The sequence below is a fragment of the Rhinatrema bivittatum genome, chromosome 11, assembly GCF_901001135.1.
Source record: "Rhinatrema bivittatum chromosome 11, aRhiBiv1.1, whole genome shotgun sequence".
In the NCBI taxonomy this organism is placed as follows: domain Eukaryota; kingdom Metazoa; phylum Chordata; class Amphibia; order Gymnophiona; family Rhinatrematidae; genus Rhinatrema; species Rhinatrema bivittatum.
In genome coordinates, this window is record NC_042625.1 from 25,648,567 (window position 1) to 25,672,192 (window position 23,626).

At 45.3% G+C, this 23,626-nt stretch overlaps 1 protein-coding gene across 2 annotated transcripts in view; it reads right to left on the reverse strand.

The window, feature by feature from the left end:
• The window catches only part of NAA25 (N(alpha)-acetyltransferase 25, NatB auxiliary subunit), a 188,087-nt gene that overhangs the window by 68,554 nt on the left and 95,907 nt on the right, over positions 1–23,626 (reverse strand). For both annotated transcript variants that reach the window (XM_029619559.1, XM_029619560.1), the window contains exons 14-16: positions 13,993–14,173; positions 13,326–13,425; positions 11,386–11,537 (exon numbers count right to left, since the gene is read on the reverse strand). In XM_029619559.1, the coding sequence (XP_029475419.1) occupies positions 11,386–11,537; positions 13,326–13,425; positions 13,993–14,173 (433 nt within the window). The remainder of the gene's footprint in view (positions 1–11,385; positions 11,538–13,325; positions 13,426–13,992; positions 14,174–23,626) is intronic.

Genomic DNA, 23,626 nt, shown 5'->3' on the forward strand with positions numbered 1-23,626 from the left:
AAGGGAGTAACATGGACGGTCGCGGCCATGTGGCCCAACAACTTCATCATGTGCCAAGCAGATACCTGCTGGCTCAGCTGAACTTCCTCCGCAATGGCCACTTCTGTGACAGCCCTCTGGCGCGGCAGAAATGCCTTGGCCCCAGCTGTGCCTAGCAGGGCACTGATGAATTCCAATTAAGGTGACTGACTGAAATGGGACTTTGGGTAGTTGAGAACAAACCCTAGTGACCTTCAACACCTGAATGGTAAAGCGCATGGACCTGGCTGCCCCTGCCTGATACATGCTCTTGATCAGCCAATCGTCCAGATAGAGAAAAACACGCACTCCCAAACTGTGGAGGTGCGCTGCCACCACGGCTAAGCATTTTTTTTTTTAACTAGAAATTTTTATTTTATAACATTCCACAAAAACACATATTCATCAATATCCATATTCCCTAAAATCCAACTGCAAATCATTTTACAGTAAATTAGCAGAAGAATTCCTCTCCCATCCTATTACCGCCATCCCTCCCTTCTCTCCCCCCCGAACCTCTCCTATAATTATACAGTTATCAAATATCTCCAAGATTTCCCACAGTTATCTTTAAAAAACAAAGTAATTAAAAAAAATACATAATAAATCCCATGGTACATACGCTCAATCAGTATTACGTGAAACAATGACAGGTCAGAATACTTATACAACTATAACATACAACAATTGGTCACCATTTCTGGTTCTCTTAATCCCTTTACCAATTTTACACATGGTCCCTAATAATCCTCACATATTGTCAAGTTTTTCATCTTAATGTCTGTTAAACGACTCAAATAATACATTTTTCCCAATCTTTGATGTACCCTCCTTAATTCAGGAGCTAATACTTTCCTCCAACAGCACGCTAACTCACACCTTGCCACAATCTCTGTTTATTGCATAAGAAATCATACAGATTTATTCCACTCAGAATAGACATTTAATAGTAAAAATAGAGGTTCTTTATTAATCTTCTTACCCAGGATGTCATATATCAATTGTATAACCTGATCCCCAAACAACACTCTTTTTGGGCACTCCCACCAAATATGTATAAAAGAACTCTTCATACCACACTGCTTCCAACAACCATCTCCCACCTTAGAGAAAATCTTATGAGGACGAGATGGTGTAAGATACCACCGAAATAGTATCTTATAACTATTCTCCACCAGAAGAGCTGAAATGGAGCCCCTTTTTGTATGGATGAAAGCAGATGTCCCAGATCTTAGATCCCAAGGGCCCCTCCCAGATCTCGCTCCCAAGCCAATACGTGAGCTGGTACTGATTCCTGCACTCCATTTAATAAAACATAGATCTTGGAAATACCTCCTGATATTAGACTAGCCATTTCACAATAACCTTCAAAGAAAGACTTTCCCTTCTTTATATCTCTCAGCACCCCCTCCCCCTCAAATAATGACAAATCTGAATATAATAAAAACCATGCCCTTTAAGAAAATCAAAGTTCTGTTGGACTGTCTCAAATGCATGAACTCCATTTCCATCCCATATATGCTTCAACCAGATACATCCCTTGTTCCTCCAATGCTTAGCTGGGAGGCATTCAATCTCTGGTTGAACTCCTTATTAAAATGAAAGGATGTCCTGAAATAATATATATCACCCACTAATTGTGACTTCCTTGTATCACATAATTCTGTCAATCCGATTACTGGTGAGACACTATCAGGTAACATTTGCGCTTCTTTAGGTAACCATACCATAATATCTGGCGGAATCTCATTTAGCAAGGACCGTTCCAGAGCTAACCACCTTTTATTTCCCCCTCCATTATGCCAGTCCAGAAAGGCAACATATCACAATAAACAGGGCACCCCTAATCTCCCCCTGACTTTAGAGAAATGTAATACTCGCCTTGCTACTTTTGGGGACTTTCGCTTCCATATAAACCTCATCAATTTACGCTGTCACTTCACAAAACACTTCCCCCCAGTCCCACTGTATCTAAAAGTACAAGAAGATATTTCCAATGCCTTTTCGGCATCTACTGTTAACAGCACCAAAAGTATACAATGATGCTGAGGCCACCAAATTATATTAATAACTTCCTAACATTATCAGCAGCTAATCTCGCAGGAATAAATCCTGTCTGATCTGTATGAATCAATGTCGACATTATTGGCCCCAAATGAGCCGCCAGTGTTTTCGCTAATATTTTTTAATTGACATTAATGAGTGTTAAAGGCCTATAAGATCCACATAGGGTCCCATCCCTTCCGGGTTTCACTAAGACTGTAATCCCTGGTCAATTAGAATCCTCTGCTATAAAATTATTCCCCAGCAGAGAATTAAACATAGCTGCCAGGAAGGAAGCAATCACTGAACACATTTCCTTATAAGAACTTGCAGAAAAGCCATCTAATCCTGGAGCCTTGCCTTTTTTTTTTAAAAAGGTCTTTTATCGCCTGTTCCACCTCAAAGACAATATCATCTTTATGAATCCTCTGTTGGGCCAACTCATCTACTTTAGGTAAATTAATACATTCTAAGTTGCTATTTATATTACCCTTGTCTATGTTTAGCATATAGTTCTTCATAGAACTGGGAAAGCCCTGCTCCAATACTCTCATTATCAAACACCATCTTCCTATCTCCACCCTTAATCTTCAAAATTTGATTTTGTAACATCTTCTCTTTTAATTTTCTCTCCAAAAGGCGACTGTCCATGTTGCTCCCTTCAAAATATTCCAGCTTCAATTTATCTAACTGAAAAAGAATGATCCCTTTGTCTAACTTTTTTAAATCATTCCTCAATGAATCCAACTTAATCCCCCATCCCTGGCACAGGATGTCTTTTATGTTGTAATTCTAATTTACTCAATTTTTCCAAAAGGTGAATTCTAGCAGCATCTCTCTTTTTCACATGAGAAGCTCTCGCTATTAATTTCCCCCTTATAACTGTCTTCAGGCAATCCCATACTGTTACTGTTGCAACCTTCCCATTATCATTTTTTGCCAAATAATCTTGTATGTCTCCCTGCAGCTTTTCACGAAATTCCTGATCATCCAATAAACTGTCATTTAATTTCCTCCCTCACTGACAGTCCCCCACCTTCAATGGTATCCACACAGGGCCATGATCCGACCACATTATAGGGCCTATATCAGATTCCCCTACTTGGTTTATCAGTGCCTTATCCACCAGAAGGAAATCAATTCGAGAATATGCTTTATGGGCTTTAGAATAAAAAGTATAATTATGTTCCGTGGGATGCATCAGTCTCCATATATGTTAGACTCCAATCTACCATCAATGCTTTAAGACACTTCCTATGTGAGTTGGCAGCTACATTTCCTCCCCTCGAATTATCTAAATAAGGATATCTGGTCATATTTAACCCCCCGCCCCCCAAGAATTATATGTCCCTTAGTCCAGATATCCAGAATTTTCGATAATCTCACAAAAAAGTCACCCTAGGCAGTATTAGGAGCATACACATTTACTAAAGCAAAGATCTCCTTATTTAATCTTATTTTAACTATAATATACCGGCTCTCTACTTCTTGAAATGTGGCCTGTACATCCACCAGGAAGCTGAGGCAAAGAATTGAAGAGGAAAATCTTGAGAGGCCAATCTCATCTCTTTTCCTCAAGTGTGTTTCTTGACAAAAACATATCAGCTTGCATGCGGACAGCATCCTTCATCAGCAACTGCCGCTTGACATAAGTATTTAAACCCTTTACATTTAAAGAGACTAATTTCACCAATCCCATCTAGTCTGACATGAACATATTATAATCACTAATTCCAAATACCAAGTGAGTCCTCTTATCCCTCTAACAATCACAAAGCGCCATAAATATAATAAAGAATTGTATGACCATCATACTAGGCTTCATCGTATAGTATTCAAACTTTAGGACTCAGCCTTCTTTATAATCATCTGTCAAGTTTAATAAATGATCCAACTCTCCACTTGTGTGTGAATCCTTATTTTTACAATTTTTTTTTAATGCTGTTTCAATCTATAAGTGTAATAAAAATTTCCGATGATTATAAAGAAGGCTGAGTCCTAAAGTTTGAATACTATATGATGAAGCCTAGTATGATGGTCATACAATTCTTTATTATATTTATGGCGTCTTGTGATTGTTAGAGGGATAAGAGAACTCACTTGGTATTTGGAATTAGTGATCATCATATGCACCAACATTCCCAACACTGAGATAGTGTGATCAGAGTGGGAAAGAGTGTGATGAACATATTAACATATAGAAACAGAAATGACGGCAGAAAAAGACCAATCGGCCCATCCAGTCTGCCCAGCAAGCTCCCACACTTTTTTTCCCATACTTATCTGTTTCACCGACCACCAAGTTCAAGGCCCTTGTTGGTAACTGTTTGATTCAAATTTCCTGCCACCTCTTGCCATTGATGCAGAGAGTAATGTTGGAGTTGCATCAAAGGTGAGCATAAGACTTAATGGTTTCGGGTAGCAACTGCTGCATCAAGCAAGTTGCCCCGATGCTTGTTTACCCAGACTGCACAGATCCATGCCTTGTTGGATGTTGTCTGAATGTAAATCCTCTTTTCCACATTTCTCCCTGCCGTTGAAGCAGACAGCAACGCGTATATGCATTCAAAGTGAAGTATCAGGCTTAATTGGTTTAGGGTAGTAACCACCGCAATAAGCAACTTACCCCCACCCTTATTTGTTTACCCAGACTGTGTAGTTCAATCCTTGTTGGTTGTTGTCTGAATGCTAATCCTCTTTTCCACATTTCCCCTTGCCATTGAAGCAGAGAGCAATGTTGGAGTTGGATTAACCGTGTGAAGGCTTTTTGAGTAAGGGTAGTAACTGCCAGGTAGTAGCCTCCATTCCAGCAAGCCACCCCCCATGGCTCTTCTCTTCAGTCCCATCTTCTAGCCTTTATGGATTCACAGTGTTTATCCCATGACCCTTTGAAATCCTTCACAGTTTTAGTCTTCACCACTTCCTTCGGAAGGGCATTCCAGGCAACCACCACTCTTCTCCATGAAGAAATACTTCCTGACATTGGTTCTGAGTCTTCCTCCCTGGAGTTTCAAATCGTGACTCCTAGTTCTACTGATTTTTTTCTAACAGGAAAGGTTTGTTGTTGACCATGGATCATTAAAACCTTTCAAGTATCTGAAAGTCTGTATCATATCACCCCCGCTCCTCCTCTCCTCCAGGGTATACATATTTAGGTTCTTCAATCTCTCCTCATGAGTCTTTTTATAAAGACCATCCACCTTTTTGGTCGCCCTTTTCTGGACGGCCTCCATCCTGACTCTGTCCCTTTGGACATACGGTTTCCAGAACGGAACACAGTACTCCAGGTGTGGCCTCACCAAGGCCCTGTACAAGGGGATCATCACTTCCTTTCTCTTACTAGATATTCCTCTCTCTATGCAGCCCAGCATTCTTCTGTCTTTAGCTATTGCCTTTCACATTGTTTTGCCAACTTCATATTGTTAGACTATCACCCCAAGGTCTCTCTCCTGCTCTGTGCACATCAGCCCTTCACCCCCATCAAATACAGTTCTTTAGGATTTCCACACCCCATATGCATGACTCTGCACTTCTTGGCATTGAATCTCAGCTGCCATATCTTCGACCACTCTTCCAGCTTCCTTAAATCCAGTCTCATTCTCTTCACTCCTTCTGGCATGTCCACTCTGTTGCAGATCTTAGTATCATCCGCAAAAAGACAAACCTTATCTTCTATCCCATTCGCAATGTCGCTCACAAAGATATTGAACAGGACCGGGCCCAACACCGATTCCTTGTGGCACTCTGCTTAACACTGCTCTCTCTTCAGAGTAAGTTCCATTTACCATCACACATTGTCTTCTGTCCGTCAACCAGTTTGCAATCCAGGCCACCACCTCGGCACTCACTCCTAAGCTTCACATTTTACTCACAAGCCTCCTGTGCGGGACCATATCAAAAGCTTTGCTGAAATCCAAGTAGATGACATCGAGCGCGCTTCCTCGATCCAATTTCCTAGACACCCAGTCAAAAAAGTCAATCAGATTTGTCTGACAGGACCTTCCCCTGGTGAATCCATGCTGCCTCTGGCCCAGCAATTTTTCTGACTGTAGATAGCTCACTATTCTTTCTTTCAGCAGCGACTCCATTACGTTTCCCACCACCAAAAGTATACATAATATATACATAATAACCCAAAAACAAAATATGAGAACCAAAGAAATAAACTACTTTTAAACAAACTGTCATTTCTTCAATCTCCATTCTAACTTTATTAGGAAGACATCTTACACCTTTCATACCCTCACTATATGAACTCCCATCCCCTCCTACCCCCACCCCTCCCTCCCATTCCCCTCATACTAGCCATCCAAACACCTCGAGGAATGACATCACCCTTGCTTCTTCCAATCTTAACCCCCCCCCCCCTCATTTGCTCCCTACTCTCAAACAGAATGCTCCAACAGAAAACCTCCCCATTCTTCCTCATTAACCTTACATTTTCATACTCTGCAATCCAGTAAATTCAAAGACTACCCTCTTATTGTTCCTTATTTTTTTCCTTTCTTTTTTGTCTTGTCCCATAAACCACACATGAGATCAGTCTCAAACTTTTAGCAGATAGTGCCACTGACATTCCTTTTCCAGGCTTTGGTTGACGTTCTTCTCATGTGTCCACAAATGCCTCCCTTGAAGATGATGAGCCTCCCGAATGTCTGCAAGACACCTGCCTCCAGACTGTACATACTGCCAATGCGCTGCTCCTTCTCTACTCCCCAGAAGAGACATCGCACTGGAACTGGCTCTGGGGCCCTGTTTATATAGGCCAGCTGCCTGTAGAATCTTAGCTGCTTCCTCCACAGTTTTAACTCTCGAAGATACTCCATTGATAATAAATTGTAAGCCAAACAGAAATAGCCATTTATATTTGCGATTCTCTTTATGCAACACAAAGAATTTTCTTAAAGTCTCTCCTCTTCTTAATCGCCAATGGAGACTAATCCTGAAAAATCTCCATTTTAGGACCCTGCCAGATGATCTCTCTCCATTTTTTGGCTTGGCTCCAAACTTTTTCCTTCACAATGAATTGATGAAAGCAGATAATGTCCCTGGGTATATTCCCCTTAGGTTTCACCAGAGCTCTGTGTGCTTTATCTAGCTCAATCTCCAGTAGGATTACAGCCCCAGCTTCCATATCTAGGGTCTCTGTGCATATACTCGCCGTCGCTCTTGTACAATCTTGAAACTCCAGGCCCTCTGGGACCCCTCTAATGCGAAGACTGCCTCTTCTAGACCTGTTTTCCAGGTCTTCAATACAATCGTTTAGAGCCGCATTGTCCTCCTGCAATGTTCTTAACATCTTTCAGCTCTTTTCCAAATCTTCCATTTGCTCCTCCAGGCAATTCTTTCTCTCATTCACACTCAGATCGGTGCATTCTCTGCGCACATCTCCAACCATGCTCAATATTTCACACTTAAACAAGCTCATATCTTGCCGGAGCTCGGTAAACCACTTTTGAAAGTCTGTCCTGGTGAGCAACTCTCTCCCAATACTTATTGCCGCTCCAGGTTGATCTGTGTCACCATCGTGGCCTTCTGTTGCTGTGCCATTTTCTGGGCTCTCCTCGCCCTCTACACCGTCTTCTGATCTCACTACAGCTGCTGAATATGAGAATTGCTTTAAATTGCACATCTTCTTTCAGACAGAGTGCTCGATTCTCCCTTTCTGGCAAACCTTTTCTGCTTTATTAGTTAATCAGATTGCAGCGATTAAAGAAGATTAATGCAACTGGGTTCGGGAGTACAGCTCTCACACGTCCATCTACATGGGCGATGTCACATTCTCCTCCATGGCCAAGCATTTTGTGAATACCCGTGGGGCAAACGCGAACCCGAAAGGCAACACCCGTTACAGGAAGTGCTGTACCCCCACTACAAACCAGGGATACTTCCTGTGACCATGGAAGATCTCGATGTGAGTTTATGCGTCCTGTAGGTCAAGGAAACATAGCCAGTCCCCTTTTAGCAAAAAAGGGATCAAGGTGCCCAGGGAAACCATCTTGATCTTTTCTTTTTTTTAGAAATTTTTTTCAAGGCCCTTAAGTCTAGTATGGGATGAAGTCCTCCTGTTCTCTTTGGAATCAGGAAGTACCTGGAGTAAAATCCCCTCCCTCTTTGCAGTGGTGGAATGGGCTTGACCCCTCTGGCTGTTAAGAGGGAGGAGAGCTCCACTAGTAGTACTTCCTGATGCACTACTGGCCCCCATTATGGACACCCAATAGATTTAATTGGTACCTCTGACGGATGATGGACAGAATCCACTGAGTTTACACTGGGCCACTGGTTCGCGAAGAACCACAGCCTGTCCCCGACCGGAGGGTCATCGTCCCAGGTATGGGTGACTGGCTGATACTCCCTGCTGCCCAGTCAAAACCCTGTCCTCAGGTTTGACTGGGGAGCCAGCTGGGGCATGGGAGTTCTTTGCTGCCTGGGACGGCCATGAGAGCTCTGATGTTGAGGATGGGATTGAAGAGGCAGAAGATAGTACTTTCTTTGGCGAAAGGACCTCCTTAGCCCCTGCCTCCACAGCCTCTTGGAAGAGGACGACGGGTCCAGAGCAGTGGAGAGTTGTTGGAGTGTCTCATGATGGTCTCAAAGTTGGGCCACAGCATACTTCACCCTATCGCCAAAGAGATTCTCTCCTATATAAGGCACGTCAGCAAGTCGTTCCTGTACCTCTGGTCGAAGATCCGAGGTCCGCAGCCATACTATTCTGTAGGCATTGATTCCTGCTGCAGAGACTCTCGATGCTGTCTCAAAAACATCGTAGGCTGCACGGACTTGTGTTTTTCACACTCAAAACCCTTGTGCACCAGGACATGAGGGTGTCTTGCTGCTGTTGAGGCAGCTGCTCAGCCACCTCCTGCACCTACTTCCAGATGTTCCATGAATATTGGCTCATGTAGAGCTGGTAAGCAGCAATGTGGGCAATAAGCATGGTGTTTTGGAACACTTTCCTCCTAAGAGCATCCATTGCTCTGTGGTCCTTCCCCGGGGGCGCTAAGGAGTGGGTCTGAGAGCACTTAGCCCTCGAGGGTGGATTCAACCGCCACCAACTGGTGAGGCCGCTGAAGCTTATTGAATCTGACAGCCTTCTGGACGAGGTTAACCCAATCCGCCTTCCTATTGACAGGAGACACTGAGAGGGGGTGTTCCCAAATCCCCAGCAGCAACTCCAAGAGGATCTCATGTACCGGGATCGCCACGATCTCCTTAGGAGCCTCCACAAACTGAAGGATCTCAAGCATCTTGTGCCTAACATCCTCCTCTGTCAACAGGTGGAACGGGGTGGCCTCTGCCATCAACCTCACAAAACCTGTGAGGGTTAGGTCCTCAGGCGGAGACTTCCTTCACTCCTCTGGAAGAGAAGGGTCTGATGGGAGCCATCCAAGTCCTCAGAGGAAGACTCCATTTGATCACCCCCCAGGGATTATAGGGACCCTCATCCACATTGTATGTCACAGGGGATGGGGCCCTAGGTGCTCGCTAACGTCCAAAGGTGCAGGCACCGATGGAACTGGATTGGGGGGGGGGCTATAGGCCTCGGTGGAGCTTCCTCCTTGGAGGAGGAATCAGTGATGTTCACTGTATTGGTAGGAGGCGGCCCCAGTGCCAGCCTGGGAATCGACACCAGATGGGTCGGCAAGGCACAGATGAGCACACTGAGCTTCTTCAGAAGCGGTACCAGCTCAGATGGTGCCACGGGACTGTGGCCCTGCAGCATTTGCTCCACTGCCAGCTGGATCAGACGCTACAGCTCCTCCTCAAACACTGCCAATGCAAACACCAACTGGGAGGAAGGAGGAGTGGCCAGATCTTCCTCTGACCTGCGAGGAGGATCGGCGACTGATACCAGGACCAGTGGAGACCATTGGAACCCCGGGCATTGATGGAGGACTGGCAGTCCTTGCATAGGGTCACTGGGGGCATCACAGCAAAAGCCGGTTCATCCTGCCCAGCACCGTGCATCGACAAGGACTGGTGCTGATGCTTCTTGATCTTCCCATGGTGCTAAGGTTAAGATTATGAACCTGTCATCCTCGATCTGGAGGAGATTGACAGTGGTCGGTCTCTGGCACCTCTATCCACCAGCGACCTCAAGGGAACCAATGGCCTCGCCGATGTCTATGTCGAAGTGTCCATCCGAGCGGCTCCAAGGTCCTTAGATGCCAATGCTGCAGATATCGATGGGTCAGATTTCATCGACCTGAAGAGTTGCTCCATCTTGTCAATTCAAAGCAGAAATCCCTTCAGGGTCATCTGATGCACAAGCAGAAACCCCGGACGTCATGTGATGCCCCCCAGGCAGAGGATGCAGAGTTCATGCGGACAGGAGATCGACATGGTCCACAGGCACTGGGGGCATTGATGAAAATTGGACATGGTCATGACGCAGCGAAACAAAAGGGCCAAAGGATGGAACGTGACATCGATGACCAGTGGGCACCAAGGCACCGCCATCACAGAGGAACAACCGCGAAAGGAAACATACCCAAAGACATCGAAAACCCTGACTGGGGAATCTACGGGAAGGCACCGAGAGGGACCTAGTGACGGAAGTGAAGGAAAAAAAATTGTGAAACCGCAAAAAAGACTTTTTCCACTAGGCCAAAAGGCCAAAATTTTTAAGAGCTCAATCAACTACAAGACTCACAAGAAGCTCCAAAGAAGAGACTGAAGAGGGACCCCGCAGGGATGCATGGTATAGGGCATGCTGAGCATGACCAGTGTGTCTACTTTGACATAAGTTTTCCACATCGGGCTCCATCTGATGATGTCACCCATGTGAGAGGACTACCATCCTGCTTGTCCTTGGAGAATGTTTCTTTTGACTACAAACGAACATAGCATATATTAGCTTGTATTAAAACCTGTTTCTGTTCAGCATAACCATGTCACTAAATAAATCTATTATAGCTCTACTTACAAAATGATTTTAAGATTTCAATTCATATGTTTAGGATCTGTATAAACACTGGCAGTCCAGAAACATTAGAACAATGGATTGAGAGAGACTAAACAAAAAGTTGAAGGGTATGTTGAATTTCATATATGTAATCCACAGGAATTACTGGAAATCAGCAGCGAAGCCATCTGATAAACTCTGAGAGGTAAATCATCCTGTTCATGGAGGGAGGGTGAAAGTATATATGACTGGCTGGTACCTATCTGAGTCTATAGTATGCCAGAGGCCTGCCAATCTTAGGGACTTTGGACGCAGCAGTAGGGCTGTCTTTCTGGGTGGTACTGAACGCCTGTAAAGTGAGAACGTGCTCTGCTTCAGGTCAGGACTTTCGCTTGCTCTTGCGGTTCCGGCATACGTACATATTTGCTTCCAGTAAGAGGTCTAACAGCATCCGTTCAGTGCGGACTTGTGCGAAATGAAGCGAATTGTTCAGCCTGTTTCTAAAAGCAATAAATTCTGGGATCTTCTCAAACGCACCATACTTATATGCTTGAATAATATATTCTGAGGTCTAAATGGAAGAAAAGAAGAATAAAGCAAAAAGTCTCTGTTACTATTACATTAACAGGAAAATAAAAATAAATAAGATATTTATTGTAAAACCCAGTTCCTGTAAAAAACATCTTATTAGCCTGAAAATGTCAATCATATCTACTTTCCCTTTTTCTTCCAGCTGTTCTCCTCACTTACTTTATAATTATATGTTCTGGAAGGATGAGTGGAGAATATGTAACAACGCATTGGTCGCTTGTGCTCTGATCTCCCACCTGCAATTCAATCACCCAACTAGATGATGACCGCCAATAATGAGCTGAGTTGAGGATACCTCCCAGGAGGGAAGCCATGTCTAAAAATAGATGAAACACACAGCACATGCCAAGTTCTCCAATAGGGGCCAATGTTCAAATCTGTGAGGGCAGGAGAAGTCCATGAGTACTTTATCCATGGATTTTGCACCAATGTTTGAGGACAAAGTATGCGCGTACTTCCCCTTTCAAACTTGCCCAAGGAGAACATAAGAACTTGCCATGCTGGATCAGACCAAGGGTCCATCAAGCCCAGCATCCTGTCTCCAGCAGAGGCCAATCCAGGCCACAAGAACCTGGCAAGTACCCAAACACCAAGAAGATCCCAAGATTCTTGCCTGCTTTTTTTTGGCAGATATTTTTCCCAGCAAAAACCTGTGTAGTTTTGAAAATGCAAAACCTATGTGCACCGCCACCTCCTCTGGTGGTGATCCCCAGGATCGCCTCTAAAAAAAAAAATGCAGGCAAAAGTACACGTGTGGGGGAACAACTTTTACTTGCATACAGGATGGCCCATTTTCTAATAGCCCTTTTACCCATTTAAGTAGCCATTTACATGGCAAATAGTTTTGAAAATTGCCCTCTCTCTGTCACATATGACATAGCTCACTAAAAGATAGCTACACTGAGACGCTCCCCCATGACTACAGAATGCTTTTGATTAGGGCATATAACATGCAATCTGTAATAAATATCATTTAGGTTCTACTATATAATTAAAATGGTGCTACGTATATTGCCAAAAGAGGTTTTGAAAAAATAATGCATATTTTCATTCTAACTTTCCTGGTCTGTACCAGGCATCAGATTCCCAACTGCCCTCTCAGAGTGAGTACAAGCCCCCTTTATAAGGCCCAACATGAGGAGACAGCACTTCCGGGGGAAGGGGGAACAATTCTGCTATACATAGCTCTCCTAAATTTTTCACCCTTTTTATACTCCCATCCTAAGAAATGTGAATCAATGTGACTCAGTTCCCTCGCTGCCTAAAGGCAAGAGGGAGAAGTCTCCTCAAAGAACAAATTCCTTAGCACAACTCTTCGGTCAATAGAGGGGGTGGGGGTGACTCCTGTAGCAACTTTTGCCTTCTCTCTCTCTCCCAGAACCTAAGGCAGGGGTAGGCAACTCTGTTCCTCAAGTGTCAGGAGCCGGTCAAGCTTACAGGAGATCCACAATGAATATGCATGAGTTGCATTTGCATGCAGGGGAGGCAATGCATGCAAATGCACCTCATACATACTCAGTGTGGACATCCTGAAAGCCTGACTGGTGTGTGGCACTAAAGGACCCCAAGGCTTGACACCCCCCCCCCCCTGCAGTGTGCTTTGCCCCCAGAGATCCAGTCACTCCAGCCTAGGCAATGCTTCAAATCCTCAGGGAAGCAGTTTAACAGAGGGGATTTTCAGATCATCTGTACTGAGACACTGCTTTAAAAACTTAACTGGATGCTACTACTACTAAGGATGGAGTAATAAAAACTGCTTTTCACTTACATCTTTCTGGTTGGAGTGAAAAAACCTGAGTGCAAAATTACAAGATTGTGAAGCAGCAGCATATTGGCCCAGTGACTCCGCATACCGCGTCAGCAGGTAACTGAAACACAAAGGCACATTTTCTAGCAAGTCGGTATCAAAATGTATTTGGCCAAGAGGGTTTCTAGGGACGATATGCTGTGAGTAGGGATTACCAAAACGGTAAACAACCACAACTCTACATAAAGAATTTAAGGGCTTGAACAGCTCTATTTTCCTTTTCAAGCATTTTTTGACAATAGCAATTCCACACACATGCAAGAATTTGTGACGAGTGAGTCACGTCCTTGCGCGGGTATCAGAAATCAGGTAACTGTGAAACTAATAACTGATGGCCTTTTAAAAGATCTGCATGAGAGCCAGGTTTGCTCTCCCAGCTTCTCAGTGCTAGAGTTCAGCAAGGTTCCAAGGCAAGGATTCAGCAGAAAAATTAGCACTGGGCAGTTCCAGTCCTCAGTGTTTGAAATAAGCATCTCCCTCCCACAGGAGGGTGGTGTGGAGGCAGAAGTCTTCGGTAACATGTAAATTACCAGTGTATTGGGACTTTTTGAGTGGGCTGCACCCATGGAGAACAGGTTTGATTTAGCTGTGGTCTGACATGGAGAACTTGCTGCTTTCTTTTACGCACCCAATCGTATCGTGCTGTATGTGTTTTGCGTCGAGACTGGAATAAAGATCCACAACAGGTTCAAATGCACCCAGCATGCAGTAGATTCGAATGAGCAGCAACTTGAATTGGGCATTAGAAGGGCTGTTTGCTAATCCTTCTTCTAGTAAAGTCAGGGAATGCCACACTGCATCCTCTTCAGCTGAAAAGAAAAAAAAAGGTTTCGTTTTCTTTAGTTTTAATATGTTATACTGCCTTGCCATCAAATAATGAAAGTATTTTATAAACATAACCATATCGTATATAGCATAATACATTCATAGCATATAATACAATCAAAAATAAAATAATACAATCAGAATTAGTGCATATAAAAAAAAAAAAATCAACAGCAATTATAAAACTTAAAAGCCAGACTCCCACAACTCACCTAGACCATTCCACAATTCAAAGGCCTGTTTAAAAAGCCAAACCTTTATTGATTTTCTGAACTTTTAAATAATTTGATTCCTTAGGAAATTCAGTCAAAGAGTTCCCTGGTAGCTAAAAGCTGCATGCATTGTGCACTCTATACTAATTTCTGTAGGTCCAGGTAATCTTAAAAGAACCTTTTGCACTGATCATGAAATTCTACTTGTACTAAATGACATTAAGAGATTCGCCAAATATCCAGGCTGGCTCCATGTCATGCTTTAAAAGCTAAGCACAAGATGATAAACCAAATTCTACCTGCAATAGGAAGCCACTGTAAATTCAGTGCTGACACAAGATCATTTTATTTTAGGCCAAATACTAACAGGTCATTGCAGTATCAGCATGTAGAAAGTGGGCGCTCAATGCTGATCACCCTGTCATAATAAAATTTAGTATAAGGTGGATAAATCACTAAGGCCTGGGGCTCACTGACCCTGCGCACTGAAGTGAAGGCAACAAAAATATAAACCTTCCAGGTCATGTGCAGAGGCTCAAAAGGAGCTTTCATTAACTGAGCTAACACCACGTTGAGGTCCCAAGACACAGTGGGAGGTCTTAGTGGAAGCTTCAATCGAAGCAGGCCCTGCATGAAACGGACAACTATAGGTTGTACAGAGATGGGCTTAGCATCTACACCATGATGGTATGCCCCAATTGCATTTAGATGAGCTCTAACGGAGTTGGTCATTAAGCCAGCTTTCATTAGGTGTAGAAGGTAATCAAGCAGTTTGCGTGTGGGGCAGGAGAACAAATCTAGGGCCTTCTGCTCACACCACACGGAAAACCTCCTCCACGTCAGTCCATAGGACTTTCTAGTGAAAGGCTTTCTAGAAGCCACCAGGACCTGGGACATCTTCTGAAAGATCAAGCGGCTCAGAATCAACCTCTTAACATCCAGGCTTTGAGCAACAGGGCCTGAAGGTTGGGATGCCACCACCTGCCCTTATCTTGCGTGATGAGATCTGGGGAAGTCCCTAGACTGATCAGTTTCTGGATGGATGCTACTGACAAATTTGTCATGGGGCTGATGGTGCAAGAAAAGCGCGTGCTTTCCCTTTCCCACATAACCTTGACAACGCCTCTTCCACTCCGTGACTAAAACCTCAGCCCCACTATTTGAACTGCAGGGCTCTCTGTCTCTACTGATCTCCACAGGGTTCAAACATGAGCAGTTTGATCCCTCTAGTTCAAACGGTGGTTGTTTGAACCACATGGGACTCCATAGAGACAGAGCCACATGGTTCAAATAACGGGGCTGAGATTTCAACCACAAGTTGGAAGGTGTTGTATCTGTAGTATAAGCCTACAAAAAAAAGATGTGGGGATTTGAGAGAAGAATGGGGACTGGGAGAACAGGGAAAGAATGGGGCACTTAGGTGTGGGAAAACAAGGTAGAAATGGGGACCGAGGAGAGATTGGGGTTCTGAGGATTGGAGAGCAGGGCAAGATTGGGGACTAGGGCACTGGAATGTGGGACAAGTCAGGGGAAGAATGGGCTGGGAGGGTGGGAAAGCAGGGGGAGAACAGGGCTGTCACTTGGGGACCAGGGAGAGAGAGCAGGTGAAGAACATGCACTCAAATACTGGGTGTGGGATAATAGAAGCGAACAGGGACTTGGAGACTAGGGGTGAACGGGAACTCTGTGACCAGGGAGTAAAAGCAGGAACTCAGTGACTGGGGACTCGGGAGGGCAGGGAATCTGAGATTTAGGGGAAGGGGGGGGGGGGGGGCAGAACAAGGACTGGGAGATGCTGAGAGCAGGGAAACAGACTGAAAAGTCATTTGGGGCAGACAGTAGGAAGTTGGCAACTGGATAAGTATGAGTGGCTGAGTGTTAGATGAGATGAGTAAAGTATAAGTGAAGGTGTCAATGATCTGGAGTATTTGAGAGAGTATGAGAGGCAGTGGAAAAGGAGTTGGGTGTTGTGAAGGTAAGAGAGGGTGGGAAAGGAGCTCAGAAGGCAGTGAAACAGGAACAATAGAAGGTTGGTAGGAGGCAGGAGACAGAACAAAGGGGCCAAGGAGGAAAAGGGGGCAAGGAAGGGAGCTGGACCTGAGAGAGGCAGAGAAAGCAGAGTTGCTTACCTGTAACAGGTATTCTCCTGGAACAGCAGGATGTTGGTCCTCACACACGGGAGACATCTTCTCATATAGCCCGGCACAGAAAACTTATGTCAAAGTTTCTAGAACTTTGACTAAGCACATTGAGCATGCCCAGCATGCCCTAATCCACACGGCCATGCAGTGACCCTCTTCAGTCTTGTAACATAGAATTATGATACGAATAAAATAAACCCTAGGAGAAACACAATTCCATGGGGTGGCGGGAGGGTTTTGTGAGTACTAACATCCTGCTGTCCTAGGAGAACATCTGTTACAGGTAAGCAACTCTGCTTTCTCCTAGGACAAGCAGGATGTTAGTCCTCACACATGGGTGAATCCCTAGCTACAGGCTGCTCCCACAACACAAAAGGGGACCAACAGACACTTAACCAGGTGTCAATGGGTACAACTATAGTGCTGTTGGGAACAGAGAGGGAGACAGACTGAACCCAAACAACGGGCCCTAGGTAGGTTCTACACCTCAAAGAGGTTCTGGACGACAGATTGGCCAAACCTACTGTCATATCGGCCATTCCTATCCAGACAATAGTGTGATGCGAATGTGTGAAGAGACCTCCACATCGCAGCCTTGCAGATCTCCTCCACGAGAATCAGCATGCAAGTGGGCCACTGACGTTGCCATGGCTCTGACAGAATGAGCCTTGACATCACCCCCAAATTGCAGTCCTGCTTGGGCATAACAGAAGGAGATGCAATCTGCTAGCCAATTGGATCTCTGTTTGGCAATGGCAACTCCCAACCTATTCCTATCAAAAGAAATGAAAAGTTGGGTGGACTGTCTATGGGCTTCCAGATAGAAGGTGAAGGCTCTCTTGCAATCCAAACTGTGCACGGCTTGTTCACCTTGGTGCAAATGGGGTCTGGGAAAGAATATTGGCAGGATGACCGACTGATTAAATAGAAATGTTTACATTGTTTATACTGATTGTATTTTATTGTGTTTTTATGGTAAACCACTCTGGCCAGATCTGGTATTTGATGTGTGGTATATAAAAAATGAGAAATAAATAAATAAAATAAATAAATCTGACATCACCTTAGGCAGTAACTTGGGATGCATACGGAGGACCACCCTATTGTGATAAAACTTAGTATAAGGTGGATAAGTCACTAGGGCCTGGAGTTCACTGACCCTGCATGCTGAAGTAACCACTACCAAAAATATGACCTTCCAGATCAGGTACTTCAGATCACAGGTGCGTAGTGGCTCAAAAGGAGCTTTCATCAGCTGAGCCTGCACCACATTGAGGTCCCAAGACATAGCAGGAGGCCTTAGGGAATACTTCAACAGAAGCAGGCCCTGCATAAAGAATACAACTATGGGTTGTATAGAGATGGGCTTACCCTCTACACCGTGGTGGTAAGCACCAGTCGCACTGAGATGGACCCTAATGGAGTTGGTTTTTGAGCTAGCCTCCGACAGATACAGGAGGTAATCAAGCAGTTTTTGTGTGGGGCAGGAGAACGGATTTAGTGCTTTCTGTTCACACCACACGGAAAATCTCCTCCACTTCAGCCAAAAGACTTTCTAGTGGAAGGCTTTCTAGACGCCACCAGGACCTGAGACACATCAGCAGAGAGACTAAACAGCTGTAAGATCAGCCTCTCAACATCCAGGCTGTGAGTGCCAGGGTCTGGAGGTTGGAATGTTGAAGCCTACCTTGTTCCTGTGTGATGAAATCCGGGGAAGTTGTCAGACTGATCGGTTTCCGGAATGACAACTCCCAAAGGAGTGGAAACTAGACCTGTCTCGGCCAATAAGGGGCTATGAGGATCATAGTCCCTCGGTCCTGACGAAGCTTCAGGAGAGTCGACACTAGAGGAATTGGAGGATACATGTACAGAAGACCCCTACCCCAATGGCGAGCAAAGGCATCCGAGGCTGGTTCCGTCTGTCTTGTACAGAGAACAGAACTGAGTCACTTTCCTGTTGCAGGGGGACGCAAACAGGTTCACATCTGGGAGTCCCCAGAGATGGAAGATCCGGTTTGCTCCCCCCTGGTCCAGTGACCATTCGTGGGGTCTGAAGGCATGATTCACTCTGTCTATCACGTTCTCTGTTCCAGCTAGATACATGGCCCTGAGCACCATCCCGTGGGACAGGGCCCAGGACCATATCTAGACTGCTTCCTGACACAGAAGATACAATCCTGTGCCTTCCTGCTTGTTGACATACCACATGGCTACTTGGTTGTCTGTTTGGATCAGCACAATTTTGTTGGACAGCCGATTTCTGAAAGCCCTGAGAGTGTGCTTGATCACCCAGAGCTCCAGGAAGCTGATCTGACACCATGCTTCATGGGTGGATCATAGACCTTGTGTGCGGCACCCGACCCCAGGGTGGACACATCCGTAGTGAGGATAATTTGGATAGGGGGAGCCTGAAACAAGACTCCCTGCTCCAAATTTGAAAGAACCAGCCACCAGCACAAGTCCAGGAGGGATGGAGTGATGCAGATGCGAACCCAAAGGTTCTGCATGGCTTGGCGCCACTGTGACTTTAAGGCCCATTGAGATCTGTGCATGTGTAAACGTGCCAAGGGAGTGACATGGACAGTTGTGGCCATGTGGCTCAATAGTCTCAACCTGTGGCGAGCTGAAACTTGCTGGCTCTGTTGAGACACTGCCACCAAGGATGCTAGAGTAGCTGCCCTGGAATGTGGTAGGAAGGCCTTGGCCTGAGCCACGTCTATAGCAGGGCTCCTATGAAGTCCAATTGAAGTGATGGGCAGAGGTGAGACATCGGGTAGTTGATGACAAACCCTAGTGACTCCAGCAACCTGTTACGCGCCAAACTATGCTTTATGACGCTTACCCAGGGATACAAGAACACTTAGATTTTGTAGAAAGCATAATTTTTTATTGATCAATATAAATATTCTTGGGAGATGCTGGATGCCCTTTCTCTGACAAACTGACCACCAGCATCTCATTGTATACATGAACTGATCCTTCTTTTATAGGTAAAATACAATATAGTACTAGGTTAGAAATTCTAAAAGTGCGTGACTACCCAGAGAATCATTTACATAGGTTGTCATGTCAACAGCATGATAGATTATCCCTAATCTACCCTGATTATTTCTCCAAGGTGGAGCCCATTTACCATCACTCTTTAGATAGTTCTTTGTTCTGTTAGAATCTTGATGGTCAGGGCAATTATCACATCTTAGGCTGTGTTTACAGATGCCCCTGTAGTGACAGTCTAGCCTGAAGTTCCAACTGTTTCCTTCTGCTTTTGTGACCCTATAATTAGGCATCACAAAGTGTCGCCAGCTTCAACTGCAGTCCAGATGTCATTGGAATTCCTGCAGGTCAGGTTCAGTAAGACATCTGAAGTTCACATAGCCAGAAAGGCTAAGATAGCGGAGGATTCTGGATCAGTTGCCGTTTCATTGTTGGTCCCTGTTCGCGAAGAAGCATAGCCTGCCCCTGACAGGGGGGTCCAACACTTTGGGTACAGGTGGCTGGCTTATGTTCTCCACGATCCAGTCAAAACCCCATCCCGTGATTTGGTTGGGGCGCTGATTGAGTTTTGGGAGCTCGCTGCTGCCTGGGACGGCTGCTAGAACTCACCTGCTGGAAATGGGAACGAGACGGCAGAGGACAGTACTTCCTCTGGCAGGAGAAAGACTTCCTCTGCCTGTGCCTTGCCAACCTCCTGGCTGAGGAGGGCGGGTCTGATGTGCTGGCAGAGAGTTGCTGGAGGATTTCATGGTGATCCCACAACTGGGCCACCGCGTCCCTCACATTATCCCTGAAGAGATTCTTTCCTGTGCATGGCAGGTCAGTGAGTTGTCCCTGTACCTCCGGTCGGAGATCTGAGGCCCGCAGCCATACCATTCTGCGGGCGCCAATTCCTGCTGCAGAGATTCTTGCTGCAGTCTCGAAAACATCGTAGATGAAGCGCACCTCGTGTTTCCTACACTCCAGGCCCTGATCCACCAGTGACATAAAGGAGTCTTGCTGCTGTTGGCTGTCTCCTGCACCTGCTTCCAGAGGTTGTGAGAGTACTGGCTCATGTAGAGCTGGTAGGAGGCAATGACCATAACCCCCTGAAAAACTTTCCCCCCAGTGGCATCCAGTACTCTGTGATCCCGTCCTGGGGGTACAGAGGCATGGGTGTGTGAGCGCTTAGTCTTCTTGAGAGCGGTTTAGACTACTACCAATTAGTGTGCCAGCTAACACTTCTCGAATCCGGTAGCCTGTTGGACAAAGTAAACCCTGTCTGCCTTCCTGTTAACAGGAGAAACTGTGAGGGGTGCTCCCAAATCTTCAACAGCAACTCCTTAAAGATTTCGTGTACTGGGCCCGCCATGATCTCTTTAGGAGCCTCCACAAACTGGAGGATCTCTTGTGCCAGGCATCCTCCTCAGTCATTAACTGAAATGGGATGGTCTCTGTCATCACCCACACAAAACCTGCAAAGGTCAGGTCCTCAGGGGGAGACCTCCTTCGCTCCTCTGGAGGAGACTGTTCTGAGGAGGATTCTGTAGTGTCATCCCCCTAGGGATCATAAGGCACCTCATCCTCACTGTAATCTAATGGGTCCCTAGGTGCTTGGCCTTCGTCCAGGGGCATGGGTACCTGTGTTACCGGTGCTGGTCCCGGCAAAGCTGGATTGGGGGGGGGGGGGGGTGCAGGCTGCACCGATGGCTGCCTGGGAACTGATACCAGCTGGGTCGGTAAGACACCGATAAGCACATTGAGGTGCTCCAGCAGCGGTTCCAGCAAGGAGCGCCTGAGCACTGATACCACTGGTTCGATGCCACAGAGCACTCGATAGAGTGCCGAGTCCAGCTGGCAGTCAAACTCCCCTCCTCGAAGGTTGCCAATGCCAAAACGGACTGGGAGGTAGGAGGGTCAGCCAAATCTTCCTCAGAGCCTTGAGGTGGATCGGCAACTGACATCTAGACTGGTGGAGACTGTTGCAGACCCACGGCATCAATGGAGGATGGGTACTCCTCACTGCTGGGTTGCTTCGGGGGCATCATGGCAAGCGCCAGCGCCAACCCGAGCCTGGCATCATGCAAAGGCGACCGGTACAGATGCTTCCTTGACTTCTCTCAGTACTCGGCCCGTCTTTCCCCAGTGTTGAGGTCAATGATGATGAACCAGACGTCCTTGACCTGGAGGAGACCTAGAGCAGTTGGTCCCCAGTGCCCCTATCCACTGGAGGTACTGATAGAATGGAGGGCCCCACTGGTGATAAGGGCTCTGTGTCCTTTGGTGTGGCTCCTCAGTCCTTCGGCGTTGATGTCACGAATGCCGATGGCTCGGACTTGATCGCCCTGAAGAGCTTTTCCATCTTATTGAGGCAAGTTCAACATTCCTTCGGGGTCATTTAGTCGCACAAACGGCATCCCCGAACATCGTGCAATGCCCCTAGGCAGAGGATGCACACTTTGTGCGGGTCCCTGACAGACATAGTCCTCGAACACTGGGGACATTGGCGAAAACCCAATGAGGTCATGACAACACTTACTAAGAGAGGTGAAAATCGACAAAGGCAGCGGGGCACCGTCGCCGGCAGGCACCACCACCATTGGGAAACGAAGCAAAGAGAAACTTCCTGAACCAGTGAAAATCCTGACTGGGAAGCGAGGAGAACCGAAGAGGGACTCTAATCGAGAAAACTACGAAAAGACACAGAGGAATTGGTGCAGAGTTTTTCACTGAAACTTTTTTTTTTTTTTTAGCAAAACACGAGTTCACAAATCACAATGCAAAAGCTTCGTGGAGAAAAAAAAAAAAGACGGAAGAGGGACCCCACGTGGCTGTGTGGATTAGGGCATGCTCAATGTGCCTAGTCAAAGTTTTAGAAACTTTGACATAAGTTTTCCATGCCAGGCTCCATCAAATGATGTCACCCATGTGTGAGGACTACCATCCTGCTTGTCCTAGGAAAATGGTAGATGAGGGTTGGCTTGGGTATGAGCACAGAAGGTGGAAATGGGGGACTGGGTAAAAAACAGAAAAGGAATAATGAAAGATGGAAGGAATGGGAAGGGGTGGGAGATAGAAAGCTGGTAGGTAGGTGACAGGTGAAAAGAGGGAGACTGAGGACTGGAGGATTAGAGAGGGAAGAGGAGAGTTGAAAGTTATGTCTGAGATTAGAGGGCAGAAAAGAGAGAAATCAAGAATAAAGATGTAAGGGAAAGATAGTGTCAGAGATGGATGTAGGAAAGGAAATGGAGAAGACGGGAGGAGAAAGAAGAAATGGAAAATGGGAAGGAGATCCCGGAAAAGAACTTAGGAGAAGATCAAACAGAGAATACCACCAAATTAACTGCCCACACAAAGGTAGAAAATATAACATTTTATTTTCAGTTTAAGGACAGAGGAATGAGTCAAGCTTTGGGAATATGCATTTCTTATATTTTTATATGTTGCATTTCTATTTCTGTTTCTCCCATGTTGCACTGTGGTTTTTATTTTGTTTTTTTGTCTGCATGTTTCTGAATCTAATTTGTGGACCCTTAGTTTGTATAACATAAGAGTCAGCCTGTATTGTACTTGTATAATTGCATTGAGGGATTCTGTTAGCATGTACTGTCTGTGTAGGCATCCATACCTTGTTCTGTTTTTCCAGTAGGAGGCACATTGGTGTTCTTGGGCCTGTTGTAGTAATTGTAGTCTTCCCTCTCCTAAGTAAGGCTGCTGCTATTATAGTATGACAGTTTGTTAAAAAGGTTCTGAATTTGTTTTTAGCAGGATTTTATAGTATATCACAATGCGCCTCGTAGTGGAGAGAGTGCTTTGTTATCAGTGAAATCTAGACCCTAATTAGTTTATCATCATCAAAAATACCATAATTCAATAGAAGAGAAAAAGGCATGACTTTATGGTTTAAGGCACACATTCCTTTTTCAATCGCTGTTGCTTATACAAAAAAAAGAGATCATTTTTGTTTTAGAATATGTTGAGATGGGTTGTGGATTTTATAATTATTGTGCACAGTTTAGAGATTTATTTATTTATTTATTTTATAACAAGTGGTATATTGAATTGAAAGAATGAATCAAACAATCAGTTGGGTAAAGATTAAGTGTCACAT